A 14,956-nucleotide genomic window follows, 5' to 3' on the forward strand; every position below is an offset into this window, starting at 1 on the left:
CTCAAATGTGATTTTCTATGCAGTACAATATTATGGCTGCATAAAAAATTATTGCTTTATTGTTGCATTGATAAAAGAACTAACATAATTTTGTCCCTGCTTTAACTGCTATATTTAAGTTTCCTTAAGTTGTGTTATAGTCAAGGCGGTAGATTCCAGGTGCGCAATTTAACTAGTAGCTATCTCACTGAAACACAGCATATAACAGACAGGTTTAACTGAAGGAGGGCGTAAAAGCAGCTAAAACATTTGTTCACTGAAAGCTATAGTTATCAAACATGGAAGGACATAACAGACAACTATTCATTAGCACTGGCATTGTTGTTAAACAAATATGACTGCCTTTCATTTAGTGGGTATGAATGTTTTTGAGTATGGTATCCTGTAATGCTTGTGTTTCTGAAACCCTGTACCGTACAACTGTGATTGAAAGCTGCTAGGTAACATAATATGATTGATTCTACATTAGATTTTGTTTCTCTTTTTAAACTTAGTAATTCTATATGAATTCAAGTATTGTTTATGTTGTGTTTTTATCGACTATTAAATGAACTTGCACTAAAATGTTTCTGAAGGAATGGGATCCATGCAAAACATGCCCATAGTGCCTACTATGCCTGTTCTTACACCCATGCCGCTGCCATCCATAAGTCCTATGCAGGGCATGACTCCCATGATGCCCAGTGGACTGACCATGCCAATAATGCCCACCATTAGTGCTCCTGGTTTGGCTAATGGACCTGTGGGTATAATGCAGCCAACTCCTGTTTCTCTTACTAATGGTAAGTAATAATTTGAACAACCACAGTGCAGTGGTCACACCTGATTGCATGTTCAAGTATTTGAGGTACTGAATTTTCTTTATATTTTATGTATTCATAGCTCTACCACTGAACAGTTACTTCACTTCCTCTCCATTGGGTTTTTCTTCCACTCCCAAGACATCAGGTGTCCTAGACCTGAACGCAAGCAGGTGAGATGATCTAACAGTGTGGATGAGTGTAGGCACAGTGGCCTGTGATGGATTTGGCTTGTCCATGTGTGTGCGTGCATGTGTATGTTTCGGCTAGGTATGTTAGAGCTAAATAAAAAATGAAAATGGCTGTGCATTGGCCTGGTAATATTGTTTATTGCTTAAATTGTGTTTTATGAAATAAAAATGCTTACTTAAACACACATTGTACTCTCTCCCAGCTCCAACACTTCTTCCACAACATCTTTAGCCAGCAGCATTCCTCAGAGTAGCCCCACGGACTGGGCAGTGCCACAGGCATCCCGACTTAAATACAGACAGCAGTTCAACAGCCTAGATAGGCAGATGATTGGATGCCTCTCAGGTATGATGATAAACTACTTTACATGACTGGTGTGCTGAGGTGTCAGCATATTAAGCTCTCATACTGCGGATCTTTTTAAATTTCTTTAAACAACAGGCTTCCTCTTGTACTTAAATCCCTCTGTACTGTACTGTCTTAACTGTACGACCACAGAATGCATTTAAAAAAACATAGCAATATTTTTCTTACTAAAGTTCCATCCTGATGCATGTCTCCTGGATATAACATTTTTGAAAATATTACACAGTAATATTTCCATTTAATTAATTTTATTCATCTTTAATTTTGTGCAGTCCTCTTCACATGCAGGAGTATTTATAAACTCATGCACATTATACATGGATGGTCAGTTTTTGGACAAATGGAAGACACCTCTTGGAGAATTTGCCATAGTTCTTTTGGAGACTTTGTAACACTTACTTCTGTTTTTGTAACATTTAACTTAAGTAATGTTTGGAAATCTAAAACTAAGAATAAGAATAATTGCCAACAATGTTGCCCTTAATGCTGTTCTGCAGAAATGTTCAATATGGCTCAGTGGCTTTAGTCTGACTAGTTTTGTTGCTGCAACAAAAGTAAATTCAAAGCCATAAGTAAAGTTTAAACGTTAGCCTTCATGTGTAGTTGAGTATATTGTTAAAAATTGTTAGGTATATTTGCAACTGTTTTAGGCCAGTTTCTGTTTAGACACTATGTAAGCACATAATCAAATTGTGTAGATATTATATTTTTAATTCCTTGCACCTTTGTTTGTAGGCCCCCAGGTGAGGAATGCAATGGCATCAACATTGTTAAGTCAAACCCAGCTAGCTACTATTTGGTTGGTATCTTTTCCATTCATGGTTACATTAAAAATGAATCTTTGTTTACGATGACAAGAGTGGAATTGTAGTTTATATTGTTGTTTTGGGGATTCCTAGGAACCTGGCAGATGTAGATAAGGATGGTAAACTAAAGGCAGACGAGTTTATTCTGGCCATGCACCTCATCGATATGGCCAAGGAAGGACAGGCTCTGCCTCTTGCTCTTCCTTTGGAGCTTGTACCACCATCACTCAGGTACAGCAAAACTGTCAATTACGCCTGTCAGTTAGGCAGGTTATGTCAGTTAAGCCCCAATCTCTTTTTGCTTAAAGACTTGAGTTTTGGCCTTAAAATGACCCATTATTTTTTAAACTTGCTCTTAGGGGGAATGTTGGTGATTCGCTGAATGGGTCCACTAGTTCGCCCATCTATGCATCTCTGGCTGAGGAGTTAACTGACACTGATCCACCACAGAAATCCAAGAGTAACTGTAAGGCTGCTCACACCCAACACCCCACTGGCTCAGTCCTACACTTCTCCCAGTTTCTACATACATGCATACAGTTACATAACACTTACAGTTGTAATAAGGACTTTTACAAATTAATTGCTCTCACACAGTAAGCAGCATTGTCTCAAGGCAGTCTGAGGCACTTAAGTGTGTCTCAGCTTAGCTTAAAATATATTGATTTCATTAGGTTTTTCATTAATCTTTTGTAACCACTTTATTCTCCACTATTATTCACTTCATTAGAGATGTTGGAACACTATACTACATTAAACTAATGGACAAAGTTCCTAAAAATGTCCAAGGGGATGACAAGGTGTATGTATAGCATTATTGATATGCCTTAATAATTATGTTGATGAAGTCTTCCTAAGAAAACATACTGTGCTTTGTGTACATCTACATAAAGTGACATTTGAGGACAAGTTCAAGGAAAACCTGGAGCGTGGAAATGCAGAGCTGGAGAAACGCCGTTTGGCTTTGCAGGAGCAACAGCGACGTGAGGAGGAGAGGAGAGCACAAAAAGCCCGTGAGGATCAGGAGAGAAAAGATAGGGAGGCACGTGAGCTGGAGCTGAGGAGGAAGCGAGAAGAGGAGCAGAGACTGGAGCGACAGAGGGAGATGGAAAGGCAGAGGGAGGAGGAGAGACTCAAAGAGCTAGAGAGGAAAGAGGTGACATTTTTTGCCAGGGCCTATGACCAATTGTGTCTGTAATAGATAAGACTTCATGGCTGTGGAAAAAAATTGCATATAGAAAGTGTTACTCTTCCTTGAGAATTCTTTAGTAGAAGCTGAAATCATTGGAATATTAAGCACTTTCAGAACATAACTTTTAAAATCTTCACAGAAGGATATGCTTGTTCTTACTGGTTCAGGTTTTCTAAAGTTTTTATAATATTATATTCTAAATATTTTAAAATACAGTAATCCCCCTCTATATCGTGGTTAATTTATCGTGGTCCCGGTATATCACAGATTTTTATTTGGAATATAACTCTCTTTTTTTGCGGATTTTCCCGGTATATCGCAGTATCCGCAGACCTTATAATGAATTGTTTTTATGTTTAAATAAGGTAATTTATTAATAAAAATATATTTATTGATTACAAAATATAAATGTTAATTGAAAACGAAGTAAAATGTTAATAAGAACACATAGCGTTGTTTAGGAATGTGCGAAAATCAAAATACAGTACGGCTGGAGGAACGAGTCTGGCCAAACAGAATGCCCCATTCATTTAATCATGGTTGTGATTGGCTGCTGGTTATGTGTGCAGTTGGGAAAAGGGAAGCAGAACTCTTCAGCATCCCAGTTCTTCACGTGTCACTGTCCCAGGTGTTTTGTTTTGTGCTGTGTACACTGTATGTTTACGCTTTTTCTGCAAGTCCTATTAATTCATCTCGCTATATGCTTGCAAATGTTTTCTGTGTGTGTTTAAAGAGTGTGGGAGGTTAATTTACGGCTTAAACAATAAAAGAAAAAAGCATTTGGGGGTGGCGTCCGTGTATCACAGATTTTCGTTTATCGTGGGTGGTTTTGGAACATAACCCCCGCGATAAATGGGGGATTACAGTAATACTGAAGTTATTAATATTTTTAAATATCCTCACAGGCAGCTAAGAAGGAGCTAGAGCGACAGCGCCAGCTGGAGTTGGAGAAGAAGAAAAAGCAGGACCTCCAGAACCAGAAGAGTCATGAGCAAGAGGTCATCATTCACTTGAAGTCAAAGAAGAGGAACTTGGAGTTGGAGCTTGAAGCTGTGGTGAGTCATATATGCACCTGAAGGCCATTGAATAATACACATTATTTAGTGTATTAATAATACACATTATTTAGTTTATCAGCTATTATTATTATTATTATTATGCTCTTATTTTAGGGCAACAAGCATAAAGAAATTTCTGAAAAACTGAGAGATGCCCAGGCCAAGAAGAAAGTCCAGAAAATTGAATTGGATCATATAAACCAGAAGAGAGATGGACAAATAATAGAAATTAACGCATTGCAGCAGCAATTTGAGGTGTGCCTAATACCTATATCTACCTATTATGGACCATTTCTCACACTTTTTCACATTTCTTCCATAATAAACATAATGTCAATAGAAACACATTCAGAGGATTGTTTCATTTGAGAAAGCTAACATAAACACTGAACACAAAGTGATCTAGCTTGTGTTTCTGTTTAGGAGTTGCAGAGGAATCTTGCACAGTTGACCCCAGAGCAGCAGAAGCTCAATGAGATACTTCAAAATGTGAATCAGAATAATATTTCAGGTAAAACATGCCTTTTACCTGCCTTACTTGCACAAAACATCAACTATGATCATTCTTCTGCAAAGGTTCTACCGTTAAAAAAAAAATCAAAAGTACAGTGATGGTTTACAGTATATTACTACGATTCATGCTTGTCTATGAACATTCTAGCTTATGAAGCAAGGCAGTAGACAATATCTGAAGCATTGAGTCATTATAGGCGTTTTCACATATGGTTTGTTTGGAGCTTTTTTCAGAACCTGGTGTGGTTTTTTCCTTTGTTCAGGTTGTTTAGACATGTATGAGCTTTGCAATCATGCTTGGACCAGCACCAAAACTATTGGTCTGATAACTATTGGCCAAATTGAAACCAAACCCTTTAGTGGTTTGTTTGTATTGAGAAAGTAATCCGGCCCAACAAACTAACCTGTATAGCAATGCCTGATGGGAACTCTAACGTAAAAAGGTTGTTTGTTTTGCTAATAACTTACAGCATGAATCATGGTTTAACTTGGATGAAAGATGAGGTAAAATGCCTTGTTGAAATAAACATTTCTGAACAGCTTTCAAAAACAAATAAAACACAGAGGTTTATGAGGTCTTCAATGAGTGGCTTTAATTTCTGTGAAATGAAATTAATTTCACAGTGGTACTGTGGTGCAAGACTGTTCAGTTACTTTGTAATCAGAAAGCTTACTTCTGGCTGCATGTGGTCCTTGTACAAGCACTTCTGTCTCAGAATTAAGATGGAGGACATTAGTTAGCATAAATTGTTTAATGTCTGTTATACACTCTTCAGTCTTAATAAGCTGGTACCTCTTATTAGGCTTTGCTACATGTAACTGTGTCTCATCACCATAACAGTGGGAGATAATACCATGTTTGTGAATAATTGTACTAAGAGGTAGCATATATAAGGAAAATAGCAGTGAGCCTAAAACAGAACCTTGTGGAACACTGAATATAACCTTAGTATTTGTAGAGAAGTCACTCTTTACATCTACAAGTTGGAACAGTTAGTCAAATAAGACCTGTGCCAGCTGAGGCCTATTCCCCTAACTCCAAAAACATTTCCTAGCCTATCAAGTACAATAAAATGGTCAATAGTCAAAAGTTGCACTAAGGTCAAGCAACACCAGCAAGGAGACACAACTCTGATCAGAGTATGCTATGCTATGCAAGTATGAGCATAACTGCTGTGCTACAACATTTTCTTGGATATTAAGGGGAGGTTTGATATTGGCCTATAGTTGGACAGCTGACAGGGATTGAGCTTGAGTTTTTTTTTTTTTTAATCAAAGGTTTTATAATAGTTAGTTTAAAAGATTTAGGTACATAGCCAGTACTAAGGGAAGAATCGATTCATTTTAGAAGTGGTTCGGTTGCTACTGGTACATGAGTTGATTTTGAAGCAGTTATTAGTGAAATTAAATCAGTCTCTCAAAAGGGGAGTGAAACATTCAAAATGTTGATTTGATGTAGGAATATTATCTATAGGTTCTGGTTTTAAATTAAGTGATTCAATTGTGGGTGACAATTCTGTGAGACTATTAATAAACTTCATGTGCAGTAGCAGATGTAAATGTATGTTTAACATGATATCATGTCAATGACATATTGAGATGAGACAATTCTGGCTGTAGAGTCTGAGATAGCTTCTGGCTATAGAAATGTGACTATTCTATTCTGAATAACCCCTACTAAATCTATTCAATTCAATTCAATTTAATTTATTTTGTATAGCACCTTTTACAATGAATAGCTTTACAAAAGAAGAGAAACAGAGTAAGGGGAGGGGAAAAATTAAAATAAAAAATAACTAAATAACTAGAAATAAAAATAAATTATTAAATTAGATTATTAAACTATTTTATCCTTAATTTATTTTATCCCTAATGAGCAAGCTTGTGGCAACGGTGGCAAGGAAAAACTCCCTGAGATGATATGAGGAAGAAACCTTCAGAGGAACCAGGCTCAGAAGGGAACCCATCCTCATTTGAGTGACACTGGACAGAAAATAATGTAACTGTAACTGATTGTCCTTTCTACAACAACAATTAATGGACCATGAGGAACTTTTAGGTCAGTGTAGTTTCTGAGTTCATAAGAGACACTAATTCCTTGCTGTCACAAGCTGACGGATGAAATGGCAGATCTCTGACGGTGTGTGAAGTTCCAAAGTGGCTCTGTCCATGGCTGTCTCCTGGTCACAGGCTGTCCACACGGATCCATCCACAGCATCAGTGGGCACCACCAAGCGACGAGACTCCGACTAGGGGTAGAGGCAGTGGTCACACTGGGAGCTCAGGAGTGGGGTGTAGAGCTCAACAGAGAAAGACAGAGAGAAAGAGAAAGATATTAAGAATTGTTCTGATCCTGTGATTATGTGATCATCTGATCTAGGATGGACACAACTGCTGTTCTCAGAGGGTCTTCTGAATTATCAAAATGAATATCAAAGTCTCATCAAAAATTGGTGCTTTGTTTAGAGAAACAACTAGGTTTGAAACAAAATCTGCAAATTCATGGAGGAATTCAAAATATGGCACTGACAATACCATAAATTAACAATAGCAATTAGTGGAATCAGCTTGGCAGACTTATTTTTTTGTGGCCACATGTGATATGCTAGTATAAAGAATGTGTTGAATTTATGTACAGGTATAGGTTTTTGTGTGACGCCTATATTATTATCATAAATAACACCACCTCTCCTGCATGTTACACATGGTTGATGTATATACACTGCTCAAAAAAATTAATGGAATACTGTGAAAACACATCAGATCTCAGTGGGGAAAAATATCATGCTGGACATCTATACTTATATGGACTGGATGATGTGTTAGGAACAAAAGCATGCCACATCGTTTGATTGAATTCAGTAGGTTGATCATTTTCATTCCAAGACACCCCAAAAATCAAAGTGAAAAAATTATTAAGCAGGCTAGTCCATTTTGCTGAAATTTCATTGCAGCAACTCAAAATGGTACTCAGTAATTTGTATGGCCCCCACATGCTTGTACGCATGCCCGACAATGTTGGGGCATGCTCATAATGAGACGACGGATGGTGTCCTAGGGTATTTCCTCCCAGATCTGTACCAGGGCATCACTGAGCTCCTGGACAGTCTGAGGTGCAACCTGGCAGTGTCGGATGGACTGAAATATAACGTCCCAGAGGTGGATTTAGGTGTGCGTGGGGGCCTTTCAGTGCTATCTATTCCTTCATCCTCCAGGAACTGCCTGCATACACTTGCCCTTGTCTTGCATACATTGTCATGCCCCAGGAGGAACTCAGGACCCACTGCACCAGAGTAGGGTCCAAGGATTTCATCCCGATACCTAATGGCAGTCAGGGTGCCATTGTCTAACCTGTCCCATGTGCTCAGGGTGAACCTGCTCTGATCTGTGAAAAGCACAGGGCACCATGGCGGGCCTGCCAATTTTGGTGTTTAATGGCAAAACACCAAAGCAACTGAAACTGATTAACAACCCACTCTGCTACTTAACTGACCAGATCAATATCCCACAGGAGTTTAATTGACTTGATGCTATACTTTGATTAAGTGTTCCTTTAATTGTTTTGAGCAGTATAATTATATGTGGGAGTACTAGCTTCATTTAATGCTATATATTCATTTTGTTGAATCCTTGTTTTAGTTAAATGTAATTGAACTCCTGATCAGTAATAGTTTCATTAGATGTAAGCGATCTAATATTAATAGTCCTAGCTTGAGATCAGAGGTGGTTGCTGTGCATTCAGTATGATCTAGTTTTATCCAGTTACTAAAATTGAACTGAGTGTTTCTGCATTTTTGTTTTACTGGAGTAACAGTCTTAATATTGTGAAACCTGGGCGATGATGTAATGCAGCTAGCAGACTGTCAGTTTAGACTGTCTGCTTGCCTGCGCCCTGGCCTTGTTTTGGATTTTCACTGGTTAACTAGGCCTGAGGAGTTACTTTTTGTGTTGCCTCAGATAACATATTCTTAACTGTATGTGAATGGTTTAAAACCCTGTGTGTAAGATTTTAACTATATATTTTAAAAAAATCATACCACATTGCCTGAATTGACTTATGACTGACTTATTTCTCTCTAGCTTCCACAATGACCACTCTACAGAAGAGTGTTACAGATAAAGACCTCAGCTGTAGAAAGCTGAAAGAACAGCTTGATGCTTTAGAGAAAGAGACGGCAGCAAAACTGGGTGATATGGATCAGTACAAAAAGGACATACAGGTAAATCCTTTATGCCACCTGAAGTAGTTTTAAACCAAATAGCATTTAGGTCAGTTTGTAGTAATTTAGTTTTTAATGAGGTTATTGAATTTTAGTTGAGCAGAACAATTCACACCCCTTTCAATAGTTTTTATACTGCAGTTAATGTTCATATTTTTTCATCTGTGATTCCCTTATTTTTGAAAGTATAGATGCCAGTGCTAATAACCTGCTTTGCTTTTGTCCCCATGTCTAACTAGATGTAGAGCTTGTCTGTCTGTGTGTTTGTCTGCCTTCCTGTCTGTCTCTACTTGGCTTTTGCTGCAATTTGAAGAAATGGATGACTGTATGCTTAAGGGCCTGTTCTCTTTACTGAGCTGTCTACATAACCTCTTCTTCCTCCTGAAGGTTGTCTATCTCTGTCTTTCCTTTTCTCTTTATTAACCTTGATTGGTGAGGTACTCATTCCTCCTGTCCCACTTTCAGTTCATTAATATACACTGCTCAGAAATGTTATGGGAATACTTAATCATCACAGTATAACACCAAGTCAGTTAAACTTCAGGGATGTTAATCTGTCCTATTAGGACACACAAGTGATTTGTGAATCAGTTTCTAATGCTTTGGTACAAATGAAAGTGACAGCAGGGACACTAGATATGCAGCAGCAAGAGAACCCCCAAAAAGGAAATAGTTTTGCAGGTGATGGTCACAGACAATTGCTCTGCTCTTATCTTTCCTGACTGATTTTCCTCTAGTTTTGTGTTTAGTTTAGTTAATACAAGATCCCAGCAGCAGGACCAATGTCGAGAGGGAACAAGAGGAGTACTGCCAGAGCCCTACAAAATTACTTCTAGCAGGCTATGGCGAGCATGTTTCTGACCAAACGGTCAGAAACGGACCCAATTCAGCGGTCCAACATCTATTAGTGGGACCTGTGCTGACAGCCCAGGATTATGCAGCTTGACTGGTATTTTCTAGAAAATACCAGAAATGTTGGGTCTGCCACTGGCACCCCGGTCTCTTCATGGATTCACATTCACATTGAGCACATTCCATCTCGTGAATCCATCTTCATGGATTCACATTCACAGGTTCACATTGAGCACATGTGACAGGTGCTCAGGTGAAAGAGTCTGGAAATGGCGTGGGGAAAGTTATGCTGCCTGACCATCACTGACCAGTGTGACGGTGGATCAGTTATCATCTGGGGAAGAATATTCTTGGAAGTTCACACAGACCTCCATGTGCTAGCCAACGGTACCCTTACCACTGTTAGGTACCAGAATGAAATCTTCAGAGCCATTGTCAGACCTGGGTTCCTCCTGGTGTATGACAATGCCTGGCGTCATGTGGCCAGAGTGTGTAGGCAGTTTCTGATGACGAAAACATTAATGCCATTGACTGGCCATCATGTCTCCTGGACCTGAATCCAACTGAGACCCTTTGGGATGTTATGTATTGGAGCATCTGAAGCCACCAAATAGCACCACAGTGCTGACTGTCCAGGAGCTCAGTAATACCCAGATCTCGGTCTGGTAGGAGATCCCCCAGGACACCATTGCAAACTGGGTATTACTGAGCTCCTGGACAGTCAGCACAGTGGTGCTATTCGGTGATGCTCCAATACATAACATCCCAAAGGATCTCAGTTGGATTCAGGTCTGGGGAGCATGATGGCCAGTCAATACATGGGCTAAACACACTACTTACTTACATTATTATGTGCCGTGATGAAATTCATGCCAGTTGGATAGGTCTGTAATTAAATTTTTTTATGTAGCTATGAATCAACTTTCAGTGTCTTGATGGTTTCCATTGACCGTTGTCACATCAATTTCTTCTCATCAAATTACACAATTTATGTAAGTAAAGATTTTCAATTTAAGTTGAAAATCAAGTTCATTGAGATCAAATTTGTGATTTAAGTGTTCCCTTTTTGAGCAGTATATTTGCCCTTCATTTAAGACAGGGATGTTAGAATTTAGGTCCTAAAGATTGCTTATTTTTTATGAATTTATCTTAAAATGTAATTACAATGCTTCTACTTTTCACTGTTGTTTATATTCATAGGTGGAGTTACAAACATTCATTTAAACCTTTTTTATAGCATAATAGAAGCCTGGGTATATTGGAAAGCAAAAATTATGAAATGATGTACAGGCAACTACTTTGCATGTGCTGCACGTTGTCAACAGGAAACCTTTAGGAGATGACTTTCTCAGACTTTCTCAGAACGACCTGTGATGGTGTGGACTAGACCTAAAAACTTCCTTTGGACAAACAAAGCAGAATGATAGAGAATCGTGATGGGATTAAAAAAACAAAAATCTTTCTTAACTTCTTCCCTAAGCTTCCACTCTACTGAGTTTAATTTAATTCTATTAAATTCACTTAAAAATCGGTTAAAGTACAATTATTGCTGAAGTTGTGGAAATTGGAAAGACTTTTGGAGATGACCAAACATAATTTTAAGTTAATTAAAAGATGATGTGCTCTTACTAAGATCATAAGTTTTTCATTTGCTAAGTGATTTGATAATTGAGGTCAATATTTTAGGTTATTCTATATTAGGTAAATGTTAACAAACTAAGTTTGTTACATTTATTACATGTTTATTCTTATTAAACATTTATTAAAAGTTTGTTTATGGTCTGTATTGTTCAGTCTTTGTGTGTTTATAGAACAATTTGTGTGTGAATGTTAAGTGAATGTTTGGACCATGAGTGAACTCCAGCTTTGTGTTATAGGACCTCAGAGAGACCCAGAGGAATCAGCAGTCTGCACTAGACAAATTACGTAGTGTCAAAGAAGAGAAAATTAGAGAGCTCAAGAAATGCAGAGAGGAAGAACTGGAAAAAAAGAGACAGGAGGAGGAAGAACAGCGGTGAGTAACTAAGGCAGTGCAGGCACTTGTTACATACACTATGTTGCCAAAAGTATTCGCTCACCCATCCAAATAATCAGAATCGGGTGTTCCAATCACTTCCATGGCCACAGGTGTATAAAATCAAGCACCTAGGCATGCAGACTGTTTTTACAAACATTTGTGAAAGAATGGGTCGCTCTCAGGAGCTCAGTGAATTCCAGCGTGGAACTGTGATAGGATGCCACCTGTGCAACAAATCCAGTCGTGAAATTTCCTCGCTCCTAAATATTCCACAGTCAACTGTCAGCTGTATTATAAGAACGTGGAAGTGTTTGGGAACGACAGCAACTCAGCCAAGAAGTGGTAGGCCACGTAAACTGACGGAGCGGGGTCAGCGGATGCTGAGGCGCATAGTGCAAAGAGGTCGCCAACTTTCTGCAGAGTCAATCGCTACAGACCTCCAAACTTCATGTGGCCTTCAGATTAGCTCAAGAACAGTGCACAGAGAGCTTCATGGAATGGGTTTCCATGGCCGAACAGCTGCATCCAAGCCATACATCACCAAGTGCAATGCAAAGCGTCGGATGCAATGGTGTAAAGCACGCCGCCACTGGACTCTAGAGCAGTGGAGACGCGTTCTCTGGAGTGACAAATCGCGCTTCTCCATCTGGCAATCTGATGGACGAGTCTGGGTTTGGCGGTTGCCAGGAGAACGGTACTTGTCTGACTGCATTGTGCCAAGTGTAAAGTTTGGTGGAGGGGGGATTATGGTGTGGGGTTGTTTTTCAGGAGCTGGGCTTGGCCCCTTAGTTCCACTGAAAGGAATTCTGAATGCTTCAGCATACCAAGACATTTTGGACAATTCCATGCTCCCAACTTTGTGGGAACAGTTTGGAGCTGGCCCCTTCCTATTCCAACATGACTGTGCACCAGTGCACAAAGCAAGGTCCATAAAGACATGGATGACAGTCTGGTGTGGATGAACTTGACTGGCCTGCACAGAGTCCTGACCTCAACCCGATAGAACACCTTTGGGATGAATTAGAGCGGAGACTGAGAGCCAGGCCTTCTCGTCCAACATCAGTGTGTGACCTCACAAATGCGCTTCTGGAAGAATGGTCAAAAATTCCCATAAACACACTCCTAAACCTTGTGGACAGCCTTCCCAGAAGAGTTGAAGCTGTTATAGCTGCAAAGGGTGGACCGACGTCATATTGAACCCTATGGATTAGGAATGGGATGTCACTTAAGTTCATATGCGAGTCAAGGCAGGTGAGCGAATACTTTTGGCAATATAGTGTAGTTTGTATCTTCAAGGCTTAGCATATACTCTTCAGGCCAACAGTTTACATCCACGTAGGCTAAAGACTGAACTTTTTACAGGCGCATCAAACAGGAAAAGGAGCGCCAATGGCAGGAAAAACTGCGGCACGATGAGGAGGAGAAACAGAGGAAACTCCAGGAGGAGCGAGAGGCCAAACTCCGAGAGGAGGAGGAGAGAGAGAGGCAGGCTCGTCTGCAGGCTGCCAAAGAACAAGCAGAAAGAGAGCGCAGGGCTCAAGAGGAAGAGGAGAGAAGACGGAAGGAAGAGGACAGAAGGCGGAGGGAAGTGGAGGAAAGGAAAAAGAAAGCTGAGGATGAGAGGAGAGAGCAGGAGAGGAGGAGACGTGATGAGGAGGATCGCAAGAAGCGAGATGAGGAGATGAAGAAAATAGAGGAAGAACGGAGGAAACTGGAGGAGGAAAGGAGAAAACTGGAAGAGGAGAGGAAGAGGCAGGAGGAGGAAAGACGGAGACAGGAAGAGGAGCGGCGGGAAGAGGAGAAGAGGAGACAGGAAGAAGAGAGGAAGCGTGAGGAGCATAGGAGGGCTGAGGAGGAACGGCGAGAAGAGGAGAGAAGGAAGGAACGAGAGGAAGAGGAGAGGAGGCGACAGCGAGCCCAGGAGGCAGCCATCAGGGATGCCGAGGAGCGGAAGAGGAAAGAAGAGGAAAGAAAGCGGCAGGAGGAGGAAGACCGTAGGAGACGAGAGGAAGAAAGAAAGAAACAAGATGAAGAAACAAGGAGAAAACAGCAAGAAGAGCCGGCTGCTGCTTCTGCAAGACTGAAAGATGAAAAGCAAAATAATTCTAACATTGTTGCTGCACTACTCAGAGGACTGGAAGAGAGGAAAGGTAAAGAAAACTCCAACCATTGGTCACTGAATTGTATATCACCAACTACAACATGAATCTCAACTTTTTAAAGCCTTGAGTATCTATAGCAAAACTTATGTAGGGATACGTGTTGCTATTAAATCGTGATACTTGGAGATGTCATATGTATGGCAATATTTAAAAAATGTAGAAAGTCACATAACGTCCTGTTTCTGTGTGTGTGTTACTCCTACTAATTTCTTTCTGTTCAGGTAGTAGACAGCCCCTGGGCATGTCACACAGGAAATCAGCAGCTCTTACCAAATTTAAAGCACTCTACCCTTTCTCAGCCAGGAATGAGGAAGAACTCTCTTTTGAGACGGGTGATGTAATTGAGGTATTACTAGACTTGTATTACGTGATGGTTCCATGAGAAGTGTATTAGCATCATCATTTTCTGTGAAGTGTGTGGCATAGTTCAATACTTTTGAAATGTAACTTGCTCTTTGAAGCTATGTCAATTTGACAACATCTGTAAACTTGTTTTTTAATAGGTGGATGAGACGGTTGAAAGAGAGGAGGGCTGGCTTTATGGAAGTTTTCAGGGGAAAATCGGCTGGTTCCCTGAGAGCTATGTAGAAAAACAGCACAAGTCAGAGACAGCTCTTAACCCCCAGGCTTTGCTGTCCACCTCTCGGTACAGTCTATAGATTTTCTATATACTATATGTAATACGTAAATTGTACTGACCACTAGTGAAACTTGAAAAACAAAAGCTTGTATTTCTACATTATTTTCTAATTTAATGCAGCAATTTTTATTAAAAATT

General features: G+C 39.8%; 1 protein-coding gene across 1 annotated transcript in view; it reads left to right on the forward strand.

Annotated features, from left to right (window-relative positions):
• itsn2b (intersectin 2b) overlaps positions 1-14,956 on the forward strand; it is a 48,075-nt gene that overhangs the window by 16,062 nt on the left and 17,057 nt on the right. Inside the window, exons 6-20 of the mRNA XM_058399758.1 lie at positions 576-782; positions 883-973; positions 1,195-1,337; positions 2,094-2,157; positions 2,258-2,395; positions 2,524-2,630; positions 3,058-3,320; positions 4,262-4,411; positions 4,529-4,669; positions 4,838-4,925; positions 9,008-9,147; positions 11,877-12,013; positions 13,379-14,166; positions 14,400-14,524; positions 14,682-14,824. Coding sequence (XP_058255741.1) covers positions 576-782; positions 883-973; positions 1,195-1,337; positions 2,094-2,157; positions 2,258-2,395; positions 2,524-2,630; positions 3,058-3,320; positions 4,262-4,411; positions 4,529-4,669; positions 4,838-4,925; positions 9,008-9,147; positions 11,877-12,013; positions 13,379-14,166; positions 14,400-14,524; positions 14,682-14,824 — 2,725 coding nt within the window. The remainder of the gene's footprint in view (positions 1-575; positions 783-882; positions 974-1,194; positions 1,338-2,093; positions 2,158-2,257; positions 2,396-2,523; positions 2,631-3,057; positions 3,321-4,261; positions 4,412-4,528; positions 4,670-4,837; positions 4,926-9,007; positions 9,148-11,876; positions 12,014-13,378; positions 14,167-14,399; positions 14,525-14,681; positions 14,825-14,956) is intronic.

The sequence above is a fragment of the Hemibagrus wyckioides genome, linkage group LG09 (genome assembly GCF_019097595.1).
Source record: "Hemibagrus wyckioides isolate EC202008001 linkage group LG09, SWU_Hwy_1.0, whole genome shotgun sequence".
In the NCBI taxonomy this organism is placed as follows: Eukaryota; Metazoa; Chordata; class Actinopteri; order Siluriformes; family Bagridae; genus Hemibagrus; species Hemibagrus wyckioides.